The sequence below is a fragment of the Diadema antillarum genome, unplaced genomic scaffold, assembly GCF_040938485.1.
Source record: "Diadema antillarum isolate AM-2024a unplaced genomic scaffold, OU_Dant_1.0 scf00000072, whole genome shotgun sequence".
Lineage (NCBI taxonomy): Eukaryota > Metazoa > Echinodermata > Echinoidea > Diadematoida > Diadematidae > Diadema > Diadema antillarum.
The window spans coordinates 424,484-446,593 of NW_027270961.1; the positions used below are offsets into that span (position 1 = coordinate 424,484).

Here is a 22,110-nt window from a genome sequence, read left to right on the forward strand (position 1 = left end):
GACATCATCAGATCCAACTGATTGACAGACAAGAAAATTTCTATAGCTAACATATTTTCATTCACAGTATGAAACAAAATCTGTCGACAAAAAATGAACAATAATAAGCATCACAGCAAATTGCATGCTATTCAGCATTCATTTCAAGCTTGATGTCATACAGCTTTCCTTTGGAAAGTACTTCAGTCCACAGTCTAGTCAGATATACATACGGTGACCTTAAATCATGACAAAATAAGAACTCTGTAGAAAGAAAAAAAAAGCCACTGCTTTCGGTGGAACAGAAGACAAATTGTTCCCAGTTGGAGACTTGTAAGACACAGTTCAAAGGGATATCAGTTGTCTCAAACTTTGACTGAAGCAAAGTTTATTTCCCTCGGGGTGATTTTGTTTGGTAAGATTCCAGCATACTAAGTATGACTTACATTAATAAAGGCACTGTTTCACAAGGACATATCTTATATTCCTTTCACTTATTACTGTTGAACACTTCGACGTTTAGGAGAAACTTTGCTCCCACTTTTCTCCTCAGGGATCAGTCCAACATGTCCTGGTTAAAAGAAAAAAGAGAGAAAAAAAAATGTCACAAAACAGGAGAAAATAGACAAATTGATGCATCACTACATTTAGTCTGTATGCTGGTTAATCGGAGCAAGTTACTGAAATAGTGTTATAGAACACCAACAAAATTTTGTGTCACTCTTTTGCTGGGTTGCCATTTAATTCAATTTAATCTTCTTTGTTTTTTGTTTTTTTTTCCAAGCTCAATTCCATTTTCACTTTTCAGTTTGCGTAGCAGGAGAACAAAACATTGGCTCCTACACTTGAAGGGTATTCAGTCTCGGAAATGAAAGGAAAAAAAACCCAACATACATTCAATTTCCTGATCAGATTCTTTTGTCAATGAGACAGTGTCACTAAGAAGAGAAAAGAAGAATTAAACAGTGATGACAGAATGCCTTTTGATTTTTAGAAGTTGATAGGAAGAGAAATGTTCGTCCTGAAAAAAGATAGAAAATACTGTTACAAGACATTTAACATCATGCCTATCAATTATCATGTCATATTTCATACCTCATCTGAATCGTCATGGTAACCTGGCATGGTGTCTACAATGTCCAAAGCCTTGCTGTCGAAGCTGTCTCCCTGACTGAGCTGTGAGTACTGGTAGGCCCTCATCCTGGGGGTCAGATCAATTAACCAAACAAAGTTGCTTTCATGTACTACACATCTTACATCATCTCATACAAGCATACATACACCTGGGATTTTGTCACTAACCTTTAACCAACTATTTTTTCAGCTAGTAGCTGTTACAAAATTTACTCAAAAATGCTGCCCAAAACAAGACTAAAACAAAACAAAAAATAAAAAATAAAGTCAAACAAGCTAATGAAAAAGCAAACACAGAAATAACTAGAACCGGAATTTGTCAACACTGACAAATTAGGTGATCCGATCTGTTCGGAAATCAACTGTTTGAGTCTCCTGATCCCAATAGGCATGACCATACCGGTTTCATCTGTGTTTAGTGGACATTGGCTGTGTGATGTTTGGATTCTCATTTAGAAAAGGAAGTCAGATCTGCCATCTATGGTACACAATTACGTGTACACTAACGAAGATACAGAATGAAGTATATTTGACCTTTGACCCCACTTTCCACGGACAAGATGACATCTGAGCAAAAAGTGGTTATTTTGTGAAATGATCCTTGAAACATGGTCTTTACATGTACAAAATATGGGAAAGAAAGAACATGTACTCACCAAGATACAGGATGATACATTTATGACCTTTGACCCTAATTTACATACCCAAGATGGCGTCCGATCAAGTAGTTGTTATTTTATGAAATAATGTACGTGACATGACCTAAACATGTGCAAAATATGGTGGTGATAGGGTATGTTTTTCTTGAGTTTTTGCAAAGAAAATTGCAAAAAGAAAGGAATATGAAAATACATCGAAGATAAGCTTTAATTTCAACCAAGTTTTTGGACGTGATCCCGACAATGTATGAAAAATTAAAGGGCACATTCACGATAGCCCAAAGTCTCAGCTACAACATATCAAAATCTTGGAGAAATTCACCGAAGCATAAGTGAGCTAGTGCTCGATGAAAATAGTAATGTCAATTTTCATTTCCATAAAAACTGCACTCCCATAGAGATTACACGTTAACTGGTCAAATTTGACAAGGTTACTTTCAATCCATTTTTACGAGGTGATACCATCATCCAATTAACATTATGTTTATATATTTATGAAAGAACATTTCATAAGCTACAACATATTGAAATGTGGGTGAAAATTGGCTAAGGATAAGTGAGATACGCTCGAGTGAACTTGAAATTGGATGACGTCATTTTGAAAATTTACTTTTTTTACTTTATTAAGAAATTTGATATCTTTTAATCATTTTTTCAGCATAGCCAACCCATGAAATAACATGTCCAACTCATCAGCTTTCAGAATATGTCAAGAAAATTGGGGGTCACCGTCCATCCTGACGAGTAAAATCCGATTTAAAATTGGCGTTTTTTTGGCATAGTTGCACTGTGTATCCCCATTGACGCACGCGCGGAATTTTGAATTTGACGGGCCCGTATGACGTCATATTGAGTCGGATCGACTTGAAACTTGGTAGAAATATTCCTTGACATTTTGGACATCCGATCCTTGTAAAAAAACTGAAAATTTCTATTGCATATGAGCTGTGTGTGCGAATATGTGCGCGCGCGTACGCGTCCGTCCAATTTTTTCAATTTTTAAAAAAATGCTCCAAATGGTCTGAAACGTGTGCAAAAAAATTTTGAGCTCGATTTGAGCATACAAATATTTCAACGCGCGCGTACGCGCGCGTTCTAAGAAAAATATAAATTTTGACAATATGAGTAGAATCCGCCTGACTTAAAATATATGTGACGTAAATTTCATTGAAGAATTCTATTCTGTTATTGAGATATGGATGAAAATGTGTTTTCATATAATGACGTCATAGTGACGTCACGGTCGACTGATCACTATAATTTTATAAAATTTTCCGTCTTTGGGACATGATACATATATGGTATGAGTTTGAAATTGATACTGTGAGAACTTTCTGAGTACGTAGATACACAACTTTTGTCCAGTAAAGAAAGAAGAAGAAGAAGAAGAACAAAGAATCCGTACAGATACAGAAGGTGATCCGAGAGGATACTCGGATCACCTAATAAAAAATAAAGTCAAACAAACTAATGAAAAAGCAAACACAGAAATAACAAAAAAAAGGGAAAACCCTGATGAAAAAATTGTATTCAATTTCTGCCTTTTTTCCCTGTCATGTTCTAATTTTAAAGGAGTAATTGGAATGTACTAACATTTCCAGAATAGCAAATTTTACTTCCTTTCTTTTTTTTTTAAAAGAGATGATTATCAAACTTTTATGGCACAAATAAGCTACAAGCACACCAAACATATCATGTCTATAGCAACATGATCAAAGAGACTCTTGAGACTGACCTTTGCTGGACACATGACCACTTCTGTTTCCTGTAGACAATGAAGGCGATGACCAGTACAGCCAGTACCAGGAAGGTGATTAGGACGCCAACGGCAGCTTTGTGCTTCTGAAAACACAAGACATTCAAGTTTTCTCACTCATGTCATCAGGACTGTACTTCAAGGAGTAACAACAACAACAACAACAGCAACAACAACAACAGTAACAACAGCAACAACAACAATGATGATAATAATAATAATAATAATAATAATAATAATAATAATAATAATAATAATAATAATAATAATAATAATAATAATAATAATAATAATGATAATGATAATAATAATGACAATGGTAATAACAATAGTATTTGTGGCAGAATAATAATTACATTAACGAAAATACTACTGTTACTATAGGTGCTCCTACTGCTATTGGATAACAGACTTGATACTGATAATGGATATGATGATACAATTACTTCCACTACCACTGATACTACTACTACTACTCCAACTACTACTACTACTACTACTACTACTACTACTACTACTACTACTGCTACTACTACTACTACTACTACTGCTACTACTACTGATGATGATGATAATATCATCATTAGTATGTAAAAATATCATTTTTTCCATTTTTCATGAATCTTCATACATACATTGTATTGTATATTCGCACATGTGACAGTGTCAAGCACTGCCATTTACAGCTCAAAACCTGGTTTCAGAAGGGGCATCCTCCCATCAAAGTCGTCCACTTTTCATGAGAACTGAGTAAGTTGCTAACTCCACCCACCTTGGAGCTGGTTGCACCCTCACACTTTGCCTTCAGCTGGTCAACCCCTAACCCTAACCCTAACCCTAACCCTATCCCTAACCCTAACCCTAACCCTAACCCTAACCCTCACTCCATCCACCTTGGAGCTGGTTGCACCCTCACACTCTAGCTACTCAACCCCTGACCCTAACCCTAACTTAACTTAGAGCTGGTTGCACCCTCACACTATGCCTTCTGCTGATCAACCCCTAACCCTAACCCTTACTTCATCCACCTTGGAGCTGGTTACACCCTCATACTTGCCTTCAGCTGTTCAACCTGTAACCCATAACCCTAACCCTAACCCTAACCCTAAGCCTAACCCTAACTTACCTTGGAGCTGGTTCCACCCTCACACTTTGCCTTCAGCTGCTCAACATTCCTCTGTGGCTGGTAACCTCCTTCACAAACATCTCCTGGGATTTTACGGTATCTATGGACAAAAAATGGTCACCACATGTAATATCATCTACGAAAATGAATATTCTTTGTTCACAGCCAATATCAAAACTAAACACAATCGCATGGTACACAATTATAATGAAGTAATTTCTTTCCCACCTACCTGTCACAACATTTTTGCCTTGTGTACATCACTAGCTGGTGTCAAGCCATTAAATTTAATAGGCAGTATTGTAATGTGACTTTCAAATGTGGAATACTTTGCAGTTTGTCGATAAGAAATGGAAATACCGATATTTTCACAACCTTTGAGTCACTGCAGCATCTCTGAATGTTGGCTTGTGTATTATGTAATTTTTTTTAATAACATAATGACAATTCAAAGTAACATGTAGTCTCATGCAATGATAACAGCAAGAAATAGAAATGGATCAGAAGCTTTCACTCAATACTTTCTCGCCTTGATATTGGCTTTGAGTATTTGATGCAAAAACAACAACTAAAAAACACCTTGACATACTTGTTACTCCGCAACAATAATTTAAATTTATATCGATAGAAAACAAAGCAAAAAAACAACAAAAACAAACAAACAAAAACAAAAAACCAAACAAACAAACAAACAAGCTGATCACCTATAATAGAGAAGTCAACTTGTGTCTATTCCACACTCACTGGAATTACAGCACAAGATTGTCTATGACCTTCAAAATGGGTTTTTTGCAAACTGCACATTTGCCATGAGAAAAATATCTGAAAGTCGTCTGTTCTTTAAAACTGACTACAGCAATTGTGTGAAAGAAAAGAATCTTACATTAAACTAATTCACAAGGAAACTGGTCATCTCCTTTAGGGTGACACGACATTTGCTCCTGTGACAGTTGCTCTGGTCATATTTTCTCCAAGGACGGAAGGCAAGGGTTAGGGTAGTAATAAGGTTTTATGTTTAGTTTTATGTGAGGATTAGAATAAGGGTTAGGGTTGTTTTGGGGTAGAATTTATGTTTGGCTTAGCATGCAGATATTTCATGGGAGCAATTGTCACAGGAGCAAATGCCATGGAGCCCTCCTTTACACATCTCTACAAAGGTTGTTTTAGAGCAGTATCCATCTAATGAAGTCCAAAGTATCACTAATCATCTCTAAGGGACTGGCTTGAGGTAGAAAGAATGGATTTCATCCCTCACCCCCAGGAGCTGAGCTCTTCTTCGTGGCCATTCTCACAGTATTCCAGCTCAGCAGTCTCCATGTCTGGACTCCGAACACAGTCCTCACTACCATTGGGTCGGTAGAAGCCAAAGTCACTGTAGACAACGTCAAAGGAAAGAGACACATTGAAGGTGGACTAATCACCCAATAAACAAATACAGTTTCAGAAAACTCTTCATTCCTTGACCAGTCTTAGGATAACTTTAATTCATGATCACAAATGTTTCACACTCACATCAAACTATAAATATGTTTGGTTTTATTTATGACACACTGCAGAATAAAGTTTATAGACCACTTTATCATTTCCTTTCCTTGTGTTCTTCATAATGCAAGATATTTAAAACAACCAATGGAACCTCAGACGAAGATGAAATATCATAAAGTTATCATGAGTTATCTGAAGTTTGAAAGATTTTTCTCCCCTGCACTCCCGATCAGACTCACCATTCATAGTCAGCCTTCTGACATGTGCAGTGCTCAGTGGACACCGCCACCTGCTCAAAGTTGAAGTTGACTCGGCAGAGGGCGTCGGGCCGCACCCTTCGAAAGGACTCCTTGAGGCCCAGCAGACACCCTGCGTAATCATTGTCTTCGTGTGGCTTCCACTCCACAAAGTCTTGGTCGGTGCCTGATGACCAAAGAAAATATCAAGGTAGAATTTGTACATATGTAGGTAACATTGAGATGTACACAATTACAGGTCAGAAATATAGAAACAAACAAACAAATCAAAACCTTCCCAGAAATAGGTATAAAGAAAGTACAGGAATGACATTCAGAGTCTCATACATACTAGTAGTGTATCACAGGCTAGACAGCCCCTGAAAACTGCTGCTATATACATGTACAGTGCACTCCCATGATAACGAACATGGTTAATAATGAAATTCTGGTTACAACAAAGTAAAAATTCAGGCCACAACATTTTTCGCCCTATGATTTATATTGTTTACTTGTTCAGTTATAACAAAAGTTTGGTATAGCAAAAGAAAAACTGCTGGTCCCAAGGCTTTGTTATAACGGAAGTCCAGTGTATAATTGAGCAAGAAAAAAAAAAAAGACATGACTCTCTCATTCCCTACTCACAATCTCTCATTTTCTGTTCACAATCTCTCTCGCTCTGAACTCACACTCTCTCACTCTCTGCTTACAGTCTATCACTCTCCACTCACACTCTCCCTTTCTCTACTCTGACTCACTCTCTACTCACACTCTTGCACCCTCTGCTCACACTTTCACACTCTCTCACTCACTACTCACTCTCTACTAACACTCTCTCACACTCTCTACTCACACTCTCACTCTCCATAAACACTTGTTCACCCTCCACTCACTTTAACACTCTATACTCACTTTCACACTCTCTACTCACTCTCTCACTCTCTACTCACCCTTTCACCCTCTACTCACACTCTTGCACCCTCTGCTAACACTTTCACACTCTTTCACTCTCTACTCACATTATCACACCCTCTACTGACTGTCACACTCCCTACTCACATTCACACTCTCTACTCACAATCCCTCACTCTCTACTTACCCTCTCACTCTCCATTCACACTCATTCACCCTTTACTCACACTATCACATCCTCTGCTCACACTATCACACCCTCTGCTCACACTTTCACACTCCCTCACTCACTTCTCATATTCTCTATATTCACACTCTCTACTACTCACTCTCTCACTCACCATTCACACTCATTCACCCTCTACTCACATTATCACACCCTCTGCTGACTTTCACACTCCCTACTCACTTTCACACTCTCTACTCACAATCCCTCACTCTCTACTTACACTCTTACTCTCCATTCACACTCTTTCTCCCTCTACTCACACTATCACACCCTCTACTCACTTTCACACTCTCTACTCACACTCTACTCAAACACACACTCTCTTTCTCAACTCACATTCTTTCACCCTTCACTCACTTTTTCTCACTCTCTACTCACATTATCTATCTATCTCTCCTCACACCATCTCTCCCTCTACTCACTTTCACACTCTCTACTCACACACTCCACTTTCTACTCACACTCTCTCCCCAGGATGGAGCTGAAGTCTATCATGAAGGATCTCCACTCCGTGTCCACTCCGTAACCCCAGATGCTGATGTTGAGGGACTTGCGGCTGGGTTCCGGTAGGAGTCCAGTCACTGTCACTGGCTCATCACTAAAGGTGTATGAGTTCCAGCATTGGCCCTCGTCATAGGAGAACCTGTACATTGTTGGGAGAATTGGGTGTGGTCTTGAGAATCTTGAAAAATATCACATATCAGATGTTGATCATGTCCACGGCACATCACTAAAACTTTCTATCTTAACAGATGAAGGAAAGTATCGGGTTGCATTAGCCATGGTCACATTGTTCTTATTGTCATTCATTCACACTGGCAGACAAACTTCTTGATTTTTGGATCGAGAAGTTTGTGTCACTTATAAATGCACTTGTGCAAAAAAGAAGAAAGGGTGCACCATCTTATAGCTGATGACTGTGACATAACAATACACTCCTGTCCACCACAACAACCGCGTGCTTTGCAGGCACAGCCCACAAACAGGTGGTGGACTTGTTACGTGACAGACTTTGTTAAGTTTCAGTTTCTAGTATTCACAATGGCAAAAGATGGCTATCTTAAACTTCACAATCTTTTGCCGATGTAACCACAGCTATTGTTGAGTTTTGACAGACTTGGGTATGCATTTAGTACAGTTGAACCTCTCTTATCCAGCCTCCCTTTATCCGGATCTCTCTATTACACGGACGCAATCTTGCCGTGATTTTTTTTTTAATAATTATGGGAGGAAAGAGGGATTCCCAACTCCTTGAGAACTCCTACACAAACACACATGAATTACATATTACTTCCAATATGACTAACATACATTACATCAAATTTCCTTCCAAATTGCTTACCTTCAGACATTTTAACATCCCCAAACATCCCCAAATCATCGCATGAACATGGACAGATTATGCGCTCGAGTCCTCTCATATCGCATTGCCACATATAGGTCCATACACAGCCGTCGATATGACTAGATAGACATGCATTGTTTCGAGTCATTGGCTGAGCAACGAATGATATTGAACACTCAAAAATTTTTCACACACAGTACACACACAAAGAGAGAGAGGGAGACCATCTAACAATGGCGACCTACAGTCGACTTTGCCGAGCCGTGATGATCGAATTTTGAAGCGTAGTTTCGTCGACTCGTACTGTTTATTTTCAAAATCTACTTGATACATTTCATAATAATTATTTAGGTAAATCATCCCAAGAATTTATAAAAGAAAATGATTTCATTCTTACAAACACGAACCTCTATTTTGGGATCTGTTACTGAGTGTAACAATGAAAAGTTTGCAGTATACACATTACTACATGTGGTACTACAATGGGCTACATCAGTACATGATCTGTATGTATATGTACATGCATGTGAGTCTCCCGTATCCGGCCAAATCCCTTATCCGGATGAGCCCCCGTCCCGACTTGTCCGGATACGAGAGGTTCAACTGTACTTTGAAAAATATGAGAGCAACCGCTTCCTCAAAAAAGAAAACAGAACAGGTTCACCTGTGCAAATGTCTACGCATACAGGATTCCTGTCAAATCACATATATCCACAGAGTCTTTAAGTGTTCACAAGCTGAAATTCTTAACACTTTGCTCAAATTGTGATCTGTGGTAAGCCCAACATGCTACGTTGCTGTAGTACAACTTTGATGGAATAATGCAAAACAATTGGATTCTTTCAACAACAACAACAAAACGAACAAGTTTCTGATACAATTTAAAAACCGTGCACTGTGCAGTATAAATGATTATATTTCTAGTCTCAAAAATTACTCTGTCATTTATATAAAGTGACATAATCGCTGGTGTAAGGATGGATAAACGGAGCATTACTTGATGGTGTCTGTTGCAGGGTCTGATGTGGGAATGGCAACCATTAGTCCACCGCTGTTGGTGATGGCATAATGATGTGGACCCAGGAGGGCCAGTCGCCAGTTGTAGCCTCCATCACTTGACACGTACACATCGGGTTCCCTCACCTCCAATCCATTGGCTACGGTGGCTGCAAAACAAAAATCATCCGTGACTTTAGAAAATCACCCACATGAAGATAATATGTGAGATTCACAGTAGTTTACATCATTTTGAAGTTCGGCAGAATAGCTTGAGCAATTCTGACTTACTGTCAAATGAGGGAAAAGATTTATTTATCATATGATCACAATTGGAGGTGTGCAACGAAACTTAATTTGTGACAACCTGACAATGTGATACCTGAAATTGTTACTTTCTGTTCATTTCTTTTTCTGTAACATCTCAAACACAAAAACGCTCTGACCGTTTATGATACCATATACCACATATATATTGTTTGTCATTTCTCAGATGATAGACAGCACATTTGTTATTTTCGTGAATATCAGTTAACTCACAAATTTGTGAAAACAGAAATGAAAATGCAATGCAAAATGTACTGTGTACACAGTCCAGGAACCTAATAATCAAGTATCACCTCGTCTGTACCTGAATGAATTCTCTCAAAAATATGACACTTACCATGAGCTATGATGAGACCGGTGGCTGTACTATGACTGATAGGACCTGAGGGAAAGTGGATCCCTTTCAGCTGACTGTATCGGTTGTGGATTTGAAGGCTGCATACCTGGTGGACAAAGTGGTCAAGATCGGTTTCTACTTTTTACCAGACTTTCATGTCTATTACTTACATAACATACCATGAATTTTAATGTCTGTGTCAAAAGGTAATCTTCATTCTTGACATTTGATCTTGAATAGAAAAGGTGCACTTCACAAAACAAACAAATTGTTTTTTAAGATGCCATCTGACCTGTATTGTTTTACTGCTGTGACATCATACTATGTACACAATTAGCATTCCATACATTATACAATTCAATCACTCTACCGTTTCCCTAAACTTTCCTGTGCATTCTCTGGTTCCATGACATTTGCTCCTGTGACTATTGCTCCCATGAAATCACAACCCTGACCCTAACCCCAAGTCCTCGGAGAAAATAGGTCCTTTTCAGGGCCACCATCACGTTCGACAAAGAATAAACAGTTCATCATAAAAACCACCATTCACTCTGGAGACAAGTTCTTAGAATCACATAGGATGGTCCCATATCATTGTAATCCCATTTTGATGCATTAATGAAATAAATAAAATTACAATTCCTTATATCTAGTGACAACACGCTGATCTTTCATAGAAAGCAAAGATCCTTTGACATTAAACTTAGATTATCATGCAAAGAGAATAAGAAGCAAGAAGTTTGTACGTTAGGTTGGCTATTACAGGTACTATCTATATTGTGCACGAACATGAATTACACTCAACGAAATATCTCAACAAGAATATTGCATAACTTTACTTTCATGCCTACTTTAGAGAAGGCACAACCACTACCTATTTGCTGACTGTGCTCCCAGTTGTAGAATATTTGCCATCTTAAACTAAAAAAAAAAAATGAAAAGTCAGCAATACGTGGAGATGATTCAAAGCTTTGGATACACCATGCCCCAACATCCATTGGCAGTTTTATCAGTACTACAGAAGCAGAAAGTTTCCACAGTAAAATTTGATTGTTAATAAGATATGTTGGGAGACAATGAGAGTAAGAATATGTGGAAAAAATAAATGGGAAGACATCATCCATGCATGATATAGAGGACAGGCACAATCAAACTGCTTCTTCAATACATGTTTCTGTCTCCTCTCCTAGAACCACCGCCTCAAAGAACCAGTGACGAGACATACAAACTTTTGGCAGATGGTGATGAAAGAGTTCACTTGTAAAGACTAGAGAGTACAACGACCCATCTCTGAAGGCCCCCTGCAGTCTACTCACCCCTTGGTCATTGCATTGGACATCCTTGGGTTGTCTGATCTTGGTCCAGATACCACCCCTATCGTAGGTTATCATGGTGTGGATAGTGGAGTCAGGGTGGATCTGGCTGGCGAAATACACCCCTCGCATCGACTCCACCCGATAGAAGTCTGTGATCTGACCCCCATTCGGAAACTGAGACAACAACATGGACAAACAAGGCATGTGTGACTATAAAGATTCATTATAGCTCTGGACTTTATTTAATTTGCATTTACACTGCTCTTGTGTTTTTCTAGCATCTCTTCATTTTGTTGCATTAACTTATATACATTCATTACATCAATGACTGCTATTCTGTTGTCTCAGGAGTACAACACTGCTTCAAAATAGTTTGTATACATGTATATATCCATATCTTTGGCTGCCATGCCTGTATTAGTTTTGCAATAAGCCATATCTCAGCTAGACTTTCATCAGTCCAAAACTGATGCAGATTTTTATCAAACACAGAAATACATTAAAAGGTAAAACACAAACAAAAATTATATGATGAATAAATATTTTTTTATATGACATATGGCTACAGAAAACTTATCTCATACATATAAAGTTTTTCTGGTTTTTTTTTTCACTACAAGCAATCGATTTGGAGTCAAGAACCATCAAGCGAAATCATGATTATGGCAAGCACTATTTCAGAGTTCACATACCAAGTGTCTTTGCAGACTTTCTGAGAAGACGATTCCATCTGAGGCTGAGGTGTAGATTGTCCCTGTACCTGTGTCTGGTCAGTAACAAATTGAATTGAATTGAATTAAACTGAATTAAATTGAATTGAAATGAATTGAATTGACTTGAATTGAATTGAATTGACTTGAATTGAATTGAATTACAATAATTCAACAACACAGTCCAAAGTGATACCAATCACATGATATGGAATTTAAAGCATCCAGTTAATATTCCCACAGTTATTCCCAGTTAGCACTGGCAAAAGTAGAATGTTGGAGAAACACATCATCTTGAAAACATTTTGAAAAATACACTTTTTGTATTTAATCTGAAAACCTTGATCATCAATCAGAAAGGAAAACAACAGGATTATCACAACAACAACAAAATCAGCTCAGATAACATGTACTTACTTCCTGGATCATCAACATGCATGAATATCAACCCTTCACTCATGTCCAGCACCGAAAAGAACTGAATGAATATAAAACAGTGTAAAAAAAAAAAACTTTCACTGTTTAGGACAGAAATAACATTGGAAGAAAATAACATACGGATATGAATGATATCAAATGAAAATATCCAAATGAAAGACAAATCATGTAATTTAACTTTTGAAACAAAGACAAATATATATATGTGGTGAGAATGAATGGACTATTCTTCTTCTCTTCTGTTTTTTTTTTTTTTTTTTTTGGGGGGGGGGGGAGGGTAGGGCATAGCCTGTGTAATCACTGGGTTTACTAAATAAAGGAATGTAATGTTTGACATTATTCCAATCTTGTCAGCTTGTGGGACATTAAAGCTAGACTGCAAGATTAATAGCATATGATATGATTTGAAGAGAGTAACCACATCCACCATACGGTCTTCGAACCATATTCTCACTTTTCATTTAAATTAGGCAGTACCAGCATAATTTGTGCATATGAGGTATTTACTATCATCTGGCAAAATAATATCAAGGTCACTGAGTAAATTTGATATCATCATCTTATTTGTACAAACATAAAGGGCCCATATACTCAGACAGTTATGGTAAATATGCATTCAAACCCACAAATCTTGTGTTTCAGCTCATTTCATTTCATGTATGTCAATCCATACTATAGTTGATGAAATATGTCACAAGGAATATGACTGTTTGCACGCCACAGTCAGCAATATTCAAAGATTGATAGTTGTTCAAAGCTCTTACACAACACATTTATCTTACAATTAAAAAAAATGAAAATGAACAAGGCAGGATATAAAAAGATATGAGTACAGTGAATATCAATTTGAATAAACATCTTATCTGTGGTCATTATAACTTTGAAAGGTCTACAAATCTGATAGCACCCATTGTCTTTATGAGTCAGTGCAATGATAAAACAGAAGCCTGAAAACAACAAAGTAAATGACATGGACTACAAATTTCATCATCTGTAAAGGTAATTATTATTGAATTGCTGCTTTACATTTCTACTAAAAATGACTGGTAGGATGTCATGTAAGTAATGTCTCATTTTAATTCGCAGCCTTAATCACAGAAGAAGAACACTTTCCGACGTAGTCGTGAATAAAGGTAGGGAATCACTCGCTTCAAATATACTGCAACAATTGTTCGTCTGCCTTCCACCACATGATGTGTTTAGAGAGTAATTGTTAATTAACTGATAAACTGAAAACGATTAGATGAAGCCATATTTCAGCTTACCCTGTCACTAGTGATGGCAGGGAGTTGAGTTGGCTGCCATGTATTACCCTGGTCATTAGACACATGAAGGAGATGCTGCTCTGATGGATTCTTTAAAAAAACAAATGAAAAAAAAAAGAACTAGAAATATCACTTAAGGTGATTAATACCCCCGCCCCGTGACGACAGTCTTACCCAAGGAATGATCTTTCCTTGATCTTCTGCCATTTAAATGCCGTTACCATGGCAACGCAGCTTCCGACACGTCCGAAAAATATGTCTTGCACATCTTCCCACCAAGACTATTGTGTGTGCCACATTTCATAAGCTTTTGTCAAAAACTGAGGAAGTAGTTCAATCCACAAGATCTTTCCTTGATCTTCCGCCATTAATATGCCGTTACCATGGCAACGCAGCTTCTGACACGTCCAAAAAATATGTCTTGCACATCTTCCCACCAAGACCAGTGTGTGTGCCACATTTCATGAGCTTCAGTCGAATACAGAGGAAGTAGTTCAATCCGCAAGATCTTTCCTTGATCTTCTGCCATTTATATGCCGTTACCATGGCAACGCAGCTTCCGACACGTCCGAAAAATATGTCTTGCACATCTTCCCACCAAGACTATTGTGTGTGCCACATTTCATAAGCTTTTGTCAAAAACTGAGGAAGTAGTTCAATCCACAAGATCTTTCCTTGATCTTCTGCCATTTATATGCCGTTACCATGGCAACGCAGCTTCCGACACGTCCGAAAAATATGTCTTCCACATCTTCCCACCAAGACTATTGTGTGTGCCACATTTCATAAGCTTTGGTCAAAAAACTGAGGAAGTAGTTAAATCCGCAAGATCTTTCCTTGATCTTCTGCCATTAATATGCCGTTACCATGGCAACGTACTTTCGGGTACTGTCAAAAAATGCGTCTTGCATATCTACAACCAAAGGCACACATCTGTACCAAGTTTCATGGAAATTGGGCAAAAACTGAGGAAGTAGTTTGCAACACAAAATTTTCCATCATTTTGGCTCATAATATGTGAGCTGTTACCATGGCAACATACTTTTTGTCACTGTCAAGAAATGTGTCATGCTGACCTATATTCTAAGACAAACATTCAATATGAATTCCATGAGAATTGGAAGAACACTGATGAAGCAGTTTTGCCATGAAGCATTTTGCCCTATATTTTACCAATAACATGCCGTTACCATGGCAACGCACTTTTTGCCACTACGGAAATATGTGTCTTGCACATTAACATATTCAGATGAACATCTGTACCTAATTTCATAAAAATTGATCAAAAACTGTGGGAGGAGTTCGCGACGCAAGATTTGTACCCATTTTTGCCCATAATATGCCGTTACCATGGCAACGTACTTTTGGGTACTGTCAAAAAATACGTCTTGCACATCTACAACCCAACGCACACATCTGTGCCAAGTTTTATGGGAATCGGTTGAAAACTGAGGAAGTAGTTCGCGACGCAAGATTTGCAACGGACCGACCGCCCGACCGCCCGACCGACCGCCCGACCGACCGCCCGACCGCCCGACCGACTGCCCGACCGACCGTCCGCTGATTCCTATATACCCCCTTCAAACTTCGTTTGGCGGGGGTATAAAAATGGTTAGATTATGATTAACATGGAAAAAAATGAATATTTTACCAAATAAATGAATACAAATATAAAGTGCACACATACATTTTGGTGAATAAACACAGAAATATAAAAGCAGAAATTAAGAGATAAATAAGCAAATAATTACATAATTTCATAAGACACACATACATTAATCACTTTGACTCATCGATTCAATCGAGTTATTGATCATTCTATGAACTAGGAGCTGATCTAATAAATAGACTGAGTCATGTTTAAAAAAAAAAGTAAGTATTCCAATGAATGCAAGACAAGTCTATGTGAAAGCATGCGACACACAACTGCTTGTGACCCATATGATTTCACTGTAAGACTCCTCACAAGGATTACTGCATGACAGTAACGTATTTAGCCTTTTGACATTGGTCAAAATGTTGTACAAACTGAAATTACAGTTTACAGCGATCATTAAAGTCATTTTCATCTTTAATCTTGATCATCATCATTGACACCATTATCATTTACATCATTCCCTCTAGGCGTATTTCCGTGCAGCATAAACTGGATATCTCCTTTACTTACCTCCTCTGAATCCACAGCAGCATAGATGAAATTTCCTTGAATACCAAAGTTTCGCACCCCTTTTTGAAGAGCTAAGAAAGACAAGCATACAATCATGTAGCCCTTGTAAAGTTCAACGAAACAGCTAGAATATCGCAAAATCAAAAAAAAAAAATAAAAAAAACCCTTCCTATTAAAACATACTTTTCTTCCTACAAAGAGAGAAAAACATTCTAACTCTACAAGTATCACAAGCTGAAAGCTGGGGTTCAAGGAGTCAGTGTATACCTCAATTTGCACACAATATTGAGTGCTGCGATTCATTTGGAGAAAAAACATGAAATGGATTGTGCAAAGTTTTCAAAATCACAATATTTCTGGACATAAAAAACAAAACTACTGGGAATATGATTTTTGTGTTGTTGTTGTTGTTGTTGTTGTTGTTGTTGTTGTTGTTGTTTTAATCACAAGATGTGGATCATTTCTTCGCACAACAATGCTCCAATTTGTTGCAAGAAACAGTATGAATATTTAGAAAAGAAAGACACCATGTGGGCTACTATATATAAACTGACATACAGGTACTTGGAGATTTATGGTAAATTGGACCAGACATCTTTTGGGCATTCTTTTTTTAAAGATAAGAACACTTCAAATGTAAGCAAGTTCACATTTTACATGTACACACATTGTATATGGAGGTAAAGTTTATAATGAATCTTGTTCTGCTACACACAATGTGAAAATCAAAGGTTCATTCATTTTTTTTTTTTTGGTATCATTGCTAGTTGATGGATTGCTTTATAGAACACATTCATGAATGGATGTTTTGTCTTCACTAGCCAATACAGTTGTACTTACTTGTGTAGGAGCTTCCAAAGTTGGCTGTTCTCATCAGCTGAAGAGTCTCTCCTATGAAAAGAGAAAAGTTTAAGAGTGAATCTGCATATCACACAATACCTGCAGGATTTACTTTCTAGTCTTTCTGCTTAAACACTACTCTAACACATCAAAATTACCTATTTATTACACAGAAAGAAATCACACAATGCCACAGGAATGACTGTCTATAGAAGCAGAAAACTGCCACATTTTTAGAGTTTGGGTTAAAGTATCCATGCATTCTCCATCTAAAGGCACCTGTCTAACAGGTAAACAACAAAGGGCACTGAAGTGTCTTCTAACCCATGAGGTTAGATGTGAAAAATGAAAATATTCCTTGGATGTCCAATAAATGTTATAACAAATTAATTTTTTAATAATCATGAATAATCCAGACAAAATAAACAGTCACTTTTAATACCCACACTGGCCTCTTCACTTTTAGCCCTGTTTTCAAGTTGCTGGTCTGGTTCTCTTCCACTGATCCGCGACACTTTCCCTCGTCCACAAACGAGACTGACTTTTCTGTTTTTTTCCCTTAAAGTGTCCAGTCTTGCCACAGTTGTAGCACTGGATGCTCCTACCCGGCGATGCTAGTCGGTTAGGGGACTGACGAGGGTAGGCTGAAGTTGCCCTAGTGAGATCTTTAAGGGATGATTGAATCCCCTGGACGGCACCCTGGATTAGGTTGACTGCCTCACCGATGGAGTCTACCTTTCCTTCCAGGGTACTCACTCGTTTCTCCAGCCTTTCCACATGGTCTGAAGGTTGAGGGCGCTGACTGGTGGTTGTTGGTGAAACCTGCCAGATTTCAAAGTCCTGGCCAGGTTCTTCCATCATGGAAAGTTGCATTACTTCTCTTCAGTTTGCCGGAATGCCGATTAACTGCAATTCTGGCGGAATGCCGGTTAGCGGCCATGCCAGTTAGCGGCCATCCCAGCAAAACCACCTTTTTCCTTTAAATAAACATAATTACTTAAGGAGGCAGACTTAACGATAAGAAGAAGAATTAACCGGAGGGGAGTCAAGTGGAGGGAGACAGAGGGACATTTCCAGGGTTGGTGGTGACAGACACCACTGACTTTCTCATAACCGTGCATATATCATATGCGCCTTTTCAAACAAATTTCTGTAAACTTCCCTTACAGAAATTAATGAAAACATATATGAACATGTATGTGTACTTACAACTACAGATATATACATACAGATATCACATATTTACAATAGCCAGATAGATGGCATTACTGGCCATAGACGCAGTGCCTGTTGGCGAGGGTCAGCAGGGTCGGCAGGGCCACCCCACGGATGTCTGCCACCACCTGGCCCATATCGCCGACAAAGAGTGGGGTGTTATACCACATGTCGGGATGGGGCTTCAGGTGGAGAGAGTCCATCTCCAGCAACAATCGGTTGCTGGGGATGGCCCGCAATGCCTCCTGCTGGACTTTCCCGAAGGTCCAGGCCAGGCCGGTAATCCCAAAATAAACATTTGGGAAAGTCCGGCACCAGTCCCGGACGAGGGCGATGTTCCCACCGAAACAGTGGAGATGTATCCTTTGGAACGCCTGGCATCTCTGCCTTAACAGGCGGAGAGCCAGCCACTGGGGCACCGTGCTGAAGGTGTCCTCAGCACTACCCCGGAGGTGCATAACAAGCACGTATCCGAGGGTTCCCAGGGAGAGGATCCTCCTAAAGAGGTCCTCTTGGTGCCCCACCTGGTTCCCGAGCATTGAAAGTTTGAAGCCCAGTATGCTCACTGCAACAACCAGAGGATGTTGCAAGTGGTGAACAAAGGTATCCCTCTGATTGGCGGTGAACTTCGTCGCCTTCTTCGGGTGGATCCCCACCGCCACCTTGTATTTGAGGGCCTGGTGGAAATTGCCTTCAAATCCGGCCTCGGCGAACTTCTCCAGGTCGCAGAAGTTCATCACTCCCCCGGCAAGTTGGACCGGCATCCTCAGCGTCCTCCCTGGTGTCAGTGTTTTATCCCCGGGGTTTTCGAGGGAACCGACGCGGAGCAGGTCCAGATGGAAGTGGGCATCGTATGCCCAGAGTGCCGGAGGAGTTGGTGCTCTTTGGGGCGCCGGGGCCCTCCTTTGCCCTGCCACCTCGGCAACCCCAGCACCATTGCACCCGTTACGTTCGCCGAGCCTCGGGTGGGGAGCTGGGCTGTCTTCTCAGCTGGCACCCCCAGCTGCTAGTGCAGCTTTTTGGTGAGCCCGCCAAGAAGAAAGGTCATTATCTGCCAATGGATCAAGGCGGCCAGCATGTTTATGGGGGAGATGGAGGGCACAACTCTTGCCCAGTGTTCCTGGGCAATCATTTCCTCCATTTCCATAAACACATCAGCTGGGATGGCTGATGTGCTGGCCTGCCAAGTACCACTGACGTAGGTCACCACCCTGCCATTATCACCCCAGAATGATTATGAGTAGGTATGACATGAAGATTTTATAATAAGATGATTACACAATAATGATATTTATACACCAAAGCCATGAAGTACATTTGGAGTACAGCACTTTGTTGGCAAAAGATGTATGTTGTATGTACTCGGTAGGATCAAATTTCGGCATCTCTTGCTAAAAGGGATTAGAACACTCTCTATCATAAGACAGCGCACCCATAAACTCCTGAAAATTCAGTCTCACAACACCATGGCTAATATAAAAGTCATATCTTTCAATAAATCAAATTCCACTGAGGAATTTCTTCTCCTTCTTTTTCGGGGGGGGGGGGGGGGGGGGACTCTGCCTCCTTCAATCCTGAAGATTCTTCTCTTTTCTTTTTTTTTTCTTTAGTGTGTGTGCGTATGTGGGGGGGGGGCTCTTTGGGGCTTTTTGCCATCAAGCCTGAACGTTAATTGGTTCCCCACGATAAATGTGTTCATGCTAAAACTTGAAACTGTAATAATTGTCATTTTTAATGTGGAAATAAATGAAATGAAATGAAATGAAATGTGTGTGTGTGTGTGTTTCAAATTGGCATTTCCACTCTATCGGGATGCCACCCTGTGGTGGTATATTTCTCCAACACATGGAACTGATGGCTTTAAGTCTCCCGTGATAAACTTACCAATGAGGATAAAGTGCCTTGCTAAAGGGTACTACTGCCTGGCTGGGACTATCCGCATAGAAGCCCAAAATCTTATTTGTGTGGTTTTGACCACTCATTTATAACATTGTAAACATTTTTTTTTTTCATTTCTCATCAATCTTAGTCTCACAAGAATGTCAGTGTTGTTCCAATGAGGTCAGGAATATGACTGACAAGACAATGGCTGATTTCTCCTGTGCCTACCACTCACTTGAATCTCTATACTGCAGAATAAAGAGAAGATCCTCAGACTGCATCTCCTTAGTGGCCCAGGCAGCCTGCTCAACGTGGGACTTCAACATACGCCAGGTGACCCCAAAGTCTCGGGACAGCCACAATTTCATCTGGTCAGTTGAAAGGTCGAGATGGACAGAAGGAAGGATGAACAGAGACGAGATGGGAAAGAGGGAAGTTGGAAAGAAGAAAGGAGGAAGGGGAAGGGAAAGAGAAGATGTGGAAACAAAAAGAATAGGAAACAGGGAGAAGAAAGACATGAAGATTATAGACGAAGAATGTGATAAATGGATCGACAAGAAAGGCAAAATTGGTCATATAAAATTAGCATCCTGATTATTGTCATTATCATCATCAGCAGAAGCAAAACCTCCTGTGCAATGAAAACTAATCACCATATTCTTAGATCGTTATTGAAGATAACTGATCTTGACGAGAACACTTGATTGTCAGTGTTATCTTTCTCATTTTCACTCTCTTGAAAGTGCATCTATAGAACTTTCTTAACAGGACTTAGTAATATACAAAATGCAAATAATGTTAATTTCAATTACTGATATTATGATGTCAGTATAACTGTTATCCTTTTTAGTAGTAGTAGTAGAATAGTAGTAGTAGTAGTACAGTAGTAGTAGTAGTAGTAGTAGAAGTAGTAGTACACGTAGTAGTAGTAGTAGTAGTTATAGTTGTTGCTGTTGTAGTAGTAGTAGTAGTAGTAGTAGTAGTAGTAGTAGTGGCAGTGGTAGTAGTAGTAGTGGTGGTGGTAGTAGTAGTAGTAGTATCATTATTACTCCTATCATGTCCATTATCCTAATCATTATCATCATTATCATGATCATCGTCATCATCATTAGTATTATCATCATTATACTCTCTAGTTTAAACTGCTATAAATCTCAGCTACTTTACCTCATCTCTTGGTGCCCTGACAAAAAGCACATCTGGGTTGGTTGGATGAAAAGCAATTTTGCCCTCAGGATAGAAATCCACAGAAACTTTCTGGAAGGAGCGAGCCCCGTCCTTTGAGATGAACAGATCAGACCGAAACATGTCCATGTCGTACTTGTAGGAGACAAGGATTATCTAATGAAGCCAAAGAAAAAAGACATTGTGTAAAGACAATTGATCAATAAAAATCTTGCAAGCAAAAATTGTCAAGGCTCATAGTACTGTAAATACAGAGGATTAGAGATGACTTCACAATAGTAAGATTGATTCGCTGATATTCAGTCAGACAGTGAAACAAATAAAGAACACAAAGTTTACTTCCAGGTACATTTTATCTCCACAAATCACTTTCAGGCACAAGGCATTTCCACTAACTGACGAAGCTTAATGCAACTGATTGAATGATTTTGACTGACAAGGCTCTTGGTATTTATGCTGCCAAAGTGATTGCAAATGTTAAAAATGTCTACAAAGCCGAATTGAATGATGTGACACAACTCACACATCAAAATTTAACTGTTCTTCACAAATTAGATTTTGCACATTTCCTG

At 39.1% G+C, this 22,110-nt stretch overlaps 1 protein-coding gene across 1 annotated transcript in view; it reads right to left on the bottom strand.

Moving 5' to 3' along the window:
- Nucleotides 1-366: 366 nt before the first annotated feature.
- LOC139717178 (sortilin-like) overlaps nucleotides 367-22,110 on the bottom strand; it is a 32,637-nt gene continuing 10,893 nt past the window's right edge. Inside the window, exons 5-21 of the mRNA XM_071628679.1 lie at nucleotides 21,521-21,694; nucleotides 20,589-20,721; nucleotides 17,258-17,308; nucleotides 16,418-16,488; nucleotides 14,251-14,340; nucleotides 12,965-13,025; nucleotides 12,530-12,603; nucleotides 11,838-12,011; nucleotides 10,522-10,627; nucleotides 9,859-10,027; nucleotides 7,978-8,159; nucleotides 6,379-6,562; nucleotides 5,910-6,026; nucleotides 4,655-4,754; nucleotides 3,508-3,614; nucleotides 1,075-1,180; nucleotides 367-550 (exon numbers count right to left, since the gene is read on the bottom strand). Of these exons, the coding sequence (XP_071484780.1) occupies nucleotides 536-550; nucleotides 1,075-1,180; nucleotides 3,508-3,614; nucleotides 4,655-4,754; nucleotides 5,910-6,026; nucleotides 6,379-6,562; nucleotides 7,978-8,159; nucleotides 9,859-10,027; nucleotides 10,522-10,627; nucleotides 11,838-12,011; nucleotides 12,530-12,603; nucleotides 12,965-13,025; nucleotides 14,251-14,340; nucleotides 16,418-16,488; nucleotides 17,258-17,308; nucleotides 20,589-20,721; nucleotides 21,521-21,694 (1,914 nt within the window). The 3' untranslated portion in view covers nucleotides 367-535. The remainder of the gene's footprint in view (nucleotides 551-1,074; nucleotides 1,181-3,507; nucleotides 3,615-4,654; nucleotides 4,755-5,909; nucleotides 6,027-6,378; nucleotides 6,563-7,977; nucleotides 8,160-9,858; nucleotides 10,028-10,521; nucleotides 10,628-11,837; nucleotides 12,012-12,529; nucleotides 12,604-12,964; nucleotides 13,026-14,250; nucleotides 14,341-16,417; nucleotides 16,489-17,257; nucleotides 17,309-20,588; nucleotides 20,722-21,520; nucleotides 21,695-22,110) is intronic.